Source organism: Empidonax traillii, unplaced genomic scaffold, assembly GCF_003031625.1.
Source record: "Empidonax traillii isolate 1590-97213 ecotype Southwest subspecies unplaced genomic scaffold, ASM303162v1 scaffold2484:size40397, whole genome shotgun sequence".
Lineage (NCBI taxonomy): Eukaryota > Metazoa > Chordata > Aves > Passeriformes > Tyrannidae > Empidonax > Empidonax traillii.
The window spans coordinates 21,517-26,925 of NW_020957677.1; the positions used below are offsets into that span (position 1 = coordinate 21,517).

At 61.3% G+C, this 5,409-nt stretch overlaps 1 protein-coding gene across 1 annotated transcript in view; it reads left to right on the plus strand.

The window, feature by feature from the left end:
- Positions 1-4,340: 4,340 nt before the first annotated feature.
- The window catches only part of LOC114071971 (zinc finger protein 501-like), a 2,181-nt gene continuing 1,112 nt past the window's right edge, over positions 4,341-5,409 (plus strand). Inside the window, exons 1-2 of the mRNA XM_027909875.1 lie at positions 4,341-4,486; positions 4,675-5,407. Coding sequence (XP_027765676.1) covers positions 4,435-4,486; positions 4,675-5,407 — 785 coding nt within the window. The 5' untranslated portion in view covers positions 4,341-4,434. The remainder of the gene's footprint in view (positions 4,487-4,674; positions 5,408-5,409) is intronic.

A 5,409-nucleotide genomic window follows, 5' to 3' on the forward strand; every position in this document is an offset into this window, starting at 1 on the left:
CCCGCACACGTGGCCGCAGCTCTTGTGTTTTCTTGTGGGCAGCACTGGCAGGAGCTCCCCCCACACTGCCCAAGCGCTGCCAGGCGCTGCTGCCAAGGCCCAGCAGAGCCCCCCGATGCCCCCAGTGCCCCCCAGAGCTGCGGGACTGCAGAGCCGAGCCCCGACTGGCTGGGGGGGCTCTGGGCTTGGGGGGTTTGGGGTTGTTTTTTGCGGGAGAGGAGGTTTGGATCTTGCAGGACCCCAAAGCTGAGGCGCAGGTGAGCCCTGGGGGGATGTTGGGGGTCCCCGGGAGGTGTTTTTGGGGGTGCCGGGGTGGGTTGCCGGCGGTGGGCGGGGGGATGCGGGTCCCCCCCGCACTGGGGGTTGGTGTTCCTGGGTAAGGCTCTTCCTTGGCAGCCCGGAGCACGGAGAGGGGGACCCCTGGGAGCCCGGAACGGGGAGCCCGGAGAGGGGGAACCCTTGGGACCCCAAAGTGGAGAGAGCAGAGAGGGGCAACTCGTGGGAGGGTTATTTTGGGCTGAGTCGTGGGGGTGCTGGGGAAGGGGGTTCCCGGGGGTGCCAGGGCCAAGGAAAGCGGGGTACAGAGATTGGAGAGGGGGGATGGAGAGCCAAGGGGGACCCTGTGCCCAGGAAAGGGGGATCCAGAGGTCCTCAGTGTCAGGGAAAGGGGGGTTCAGTGGGTAGGGAGACAGAGAATGGCAGGAAAGGGAGTGCAGGGGGCTATTGGTGCAGGATTAGGGGGTGCAGGGCGTCCTTGTGGCCAGGAGTGTGGGCTCAAGGGGGCTCCAAAATAAAGGAAAAAAGGGGAATGTAGGGACTAGCACTAGGCTTGGTCTAGAGGGTCCCTGTGCCCAGGAAAGGGGAGTCCAGGGGCCTTCAGTGTCAGGGAAAGGTGATTCATTGGGTGGGGAGACCTGGGATGTCCCAGCAGGGGGTTCAGGGGGTCCTGGGTGTTGAGGAAACGGGGGGGTTGGGGACTGGGAGAGGCAGGGCTGGGGGTCCAGGGGGTGCCAGGGTCAAGGCAAAGGGAGTGTGGGGTCTGGGAGAGGTGGGATGGCCGGGGAAGGGGGTGCAGGGGGTCCTGGTCCCGGATAAGGGGCTGCAGGGGGGTGTCTCAGTGCACAGGAATGGGGGGTTCAGGGAGTCTCTGGGACACCCCAAGACCACCTGCAGGAAGCACTGGGAGTGGGGAACTGGGGAGACCCGGAGATTTGGGAGCTGGGGTGGCCCCAAGGTGAAGGAAAGAGAGCTGGGAGAGCCGGGAAGGGGCTGCAGGGGGTGCTGGGGGGAAGGAAAGGGGGGCTGGGGGTGAGGTGACCTGGGATGGCCAGGAATGGGAGCTAAGGAAAAGGGGGATCCAAGGGTGGGAGAGGCAGGATGACCGGGAAAGGGGAGGCAGGGGGGTCCTGGAATCAAAGAAAGGGGGGCTGGGTGTTGGAAAACTTGGAATGGCCTGGCAGGGGGTCCCAGTGCCTGGGAAAAAAAGGGTGTAGGGGGATCCCAATAATAATAGGGAAGAGTAGGAGGAAACAATGGGATGAGGCTCCAAAGTGCTGATTTTCAGCAGCAGGAAGGCGGGGAGAGGGCAGGGAAGTGCCCCCAGGGAATGGGATCCTGGAGCAGATCTGCTGGTCAGGGCCAGAGTGGGAACTGGGAACAAGAATTTTGGGAATGCAGAGCAGCGGGAGGGGGGTTGCCCTGCCCATCCTGAGCTTTCCAGAGCCCAGTAACTCCCAGTATGAGCCCAGTCACCTCCAGTATGAGCCCAGTTGCTCCCACTATATTCCACTTGCCCACAACATGGTCCCAATTGGCCCCAGTGTAGTGCCAGTAACTCCCAGTGTGAGTCCAGTATGATCCCAGTCTCCCTCAGCAGGGTACCAGACACTCCCAGTTGCCCCCAGTGTAGACCCAGTCACGCCCAGTTGATCCCAGTTGCTGCCAGTGTGGTCCCACTCACCACCAATATGGTTACAGAGACTCCCAGTGTGGGCTCAGTTTCTCCCAGTATGATTCCAGTCCCCCCAGCATGGGATCCAGTATCTTCCAGCATGATCCCAGTTTGCTCCCAGCATGGGCCAAGAAGTTTCCAGTAGCCCCCAGTAAGGTTCCATTCACACCCACTGTAATCCCAGTTGTTCCCAGTCACCTCCAGTACGATCCCAGTCACTTTCTGCCATTCCCAAAATGAAGCCAGTATCATGCCGGTTCCTTCCAGTCACTCCCAGTATGATCCCAGTTCCCTCCAGCGTGGTTCCACTTGCTCCCAGTATGAAACCAGTCACTGCCAGTGTAATGCCATTTACTCCCAGCATGGTCCCAATTGCTCCCACTCAGCCCCAGTATGATGCCAGTCACTCCCAGATACTCCCAGTATTATTGCAGCCACTGGTTCCAGTCACTCCCAACATGATCCCTGTCTTCCCTAGCATGATCCCTGTCTTCCCCAGCATGATCCCTGTCTTCCCCAGCATGATCCCTGTCTTCCCCAGCATGCTCTCAGTTACTTGCAGCATGATGCCAGTTGCTCACAGCCACTCTCAGTGTGGTCCCAGTCACTCCCAGTTTGACCCAGTCACCTCGAGCTCTGTTTCAGTTGCTCCCAGTCTGTCCCAGTTGCCCCCACCATGGTCCCAGTTGCCCCCAGCCTGCTCTTTGTCCCTGCCAGTATGATCCCAGTCCCTCTCAGTATGATCCCAGTTGCCCCCAGCATGGTCCCATTTGCTTCCTGTTCCTCCCAGTGTGGTCCCAGTTGCCCCTAGCATAGTCCCAGTCACTGCCTCTTGCTGCCAGTTGTCCCAGGCATGGTCCCAGTTGCTCCTCAGTTGATCCCAGTCATTCCCAGTATGATTACAGCCAGTCCCAGGATGGTCCAGGTGGCTGCAGCATGCACCCAGTCCTTCCCAGTTACTCCCAGTTGCTTCCAGCATGATCCCAGTTTCTCTGAGTTGCTCCTGGTAGCCCAAGGTGTGGTTCCAGTTGCCCCAGTTGTGGTTCCAGTGCCCCCAGCATGGTTCCAACCTGGTTCCAGTGCCCCCAGCCTGCTCCTTGTCACTCCTAGTATGATCCCAGTCCCCCTCACTGTGATCCCAGTCCCCCTCCAACTGCTCCCAGTGTGATCCCAGTATGACCCCAGTTGCCCCCAGCATGGTTCCAGTGTCTCCCTCTTCCTCCCACTGGGATCCCAGTTGCACCCAGGGGCTCCTAGTCTAGTCTCAAGCAGTCCCAGTAGAACCCCAGTCTCTCCCAGCATAGTTCCAGTTGCCCCCAGTGTGGTCCCAGTCACCCCCAGTATGGTTACAGACACTCCCAGCATGATCCCAGTGTGGCCCAGTCTCTCCCAGTCCGATCTCAGGATGATCCCAGTGAGTCCCAGTGGCTCCCAGGATGAGCCCAAAGCTCCTGGAACCCCTGGAGGCCCCACCCAGGGGAGGTCCCTGCAGGTTCTGTGGCTGCAGAAGAGCCCCAAGGGGAGCCGAGGTCCCCCCAGAGTCCCCCAGGCAGCAGAAGGTGGTGACAACTCTCCAGCCCGGGGTCCCGGGAGCACTGGGGGGTCTCCAGCCCGACCCCCCAGCAAGGGGCTCCCACAGCCCCTCATGCTGCCCCCAAAATCCCTCGGGATGGGGTGAGTTTAGGGGGAAGGGGAGATCAAGGGTGGATGCTGGTCCTGCAGGGAGGATGAGAAGGGATGGAAGAGGAGCCTCAGAGTGGGGAGAGCAGAGAGGAGCCATCCTGGAGCTGGGGGACCCCCAAACCCTGAAAGAGGGCCCTGGAGAGGGGGTACCCTTGGGACCCCTGAAACACTGAAGTGGGAGCCTGGAGAGGGGGAGCCCTTGGAGCCCTGGCAGTGCAGACGGTGGGGGGAGCCTGGAGAAGGGGAAGCCTTGGCAGCCTGGGGAGGGGGGAGTGGGGAGAGGGGGGAGTCTCAGGACCCTGAAGAGCCCAGAAAGGGGAGAACCTGGAAAGGGGGAACCCCAGGACCCCCATCAGTCTGGTGGGGGGGAACCCAGAGAGGGGGAAGCCCTGGGAGCCCAGAACCCCCCATCAGAGTCAGGGGAAAAGGGACCCTGGTGACCCTCCCAACCCCTGGTATCCCCAAGCAGGGGGACCCTGGAGAGGGAGGTCCCCCGGAACCCTGAAGCTGGGAGATGGGGGAGCCTTGGATTCCTGGGACCCTCAGCAGCCTGGAGAGGGCAGGGACCCCATAGAGGGGAGACCCCAAATACACACGGGACTCCCAGCAGCCTGGACGGTGGAACCTCCAGAGTCCCACAGAGGAGAGAGAGTGGGTTTTTTTGGTGTTTTGGAGGTTTTTATGGTCCCAGGATGCCTGGTGAGTTCTCGAGGTGGACTTGGGCAGGAGGAACCCCCAAGCCAACACGCTCAGCCCTTGTTTCCCCCCAGCAGGATTTGTCCTTCCCAAAGTTTGGGCCGATGGAGGAGGAGGCTACGAGGAAGAGGAAGATGCTGCAGGTCCCCCAGGCAGGTGAGGAGGAAGTCAGTGCCCCTTTGACCCTGTCTTGTGGTGCCTGTGGCAGCCGAGCATCGCCCCCGGCTGCAGGACAACCCCACTGGTGCCGCCGTCCTGCCGGGGCTGGATCTGGGGGATGTCCTTGGCCTTCCCTCTGGGCCAGAGAGAAATCCCCTGCCTGTCCTTTTTCCTTCCTGCCCCAGGCCCCGAGCTGAGGACGGAGAGCACGGAGGACAAATCCCCCTGGCAGAGCCTGGTGGGAGAGGCCGTTTTGAAGGGCTCCCCGGCGCAGGAAGGCAGCGGGGAGGAAAAGGCCCGGAGATGCCCCCGGAGAAGGGGCTGCAAAGCCAGCCCAGGGAGCTGTGAGGAGGAAAGAGCCGTCCTGTGCCGGGAAGGCGGCCGAAGCTTGAGCCGGAGCTCCGAGCTGGTGGTCCCTGAGCAGCCTCCCAGCAGGGAGAAGCCCTTCAGGTGCTTGGAATGTGGGAAGAGCTTCAGAAAGAGCACCAGCCTCCTCAGGCACCAGCATACCCACACTGGGGAACGGCCCTACACGTGTGGGGAATGTGGGAAGAGCTTCAATAACAGCTCCATCCTCCGCACCCACCAGCTCATCCACACCAGGGAACGGCCCTACAAGTGCTTGCAATGTGGGAAGGGGTTTCAGCGCAACTCACATCTCCTCAGGCATGAGCAGACACACACAGGGGAGAGGCCCTTCCACTGCACTGAGTGTGGGAAAGGCTTCAAACGCAACTCCCACCTCATCAGGCACTGGCAAATCCACACTGGGGAGAGACCCTACAAGTGTGGGGAGTGTGGGAAAAGCTTCAGGGACAGCTCCAGGCTCCTCACCCACCAGCGCCTCCACACTGGGGAACGACCCTACAAGTGTGGGGAGTGTGGGAAAAGCTTCAGGGACAGCTCCAGGCTCCTCACCC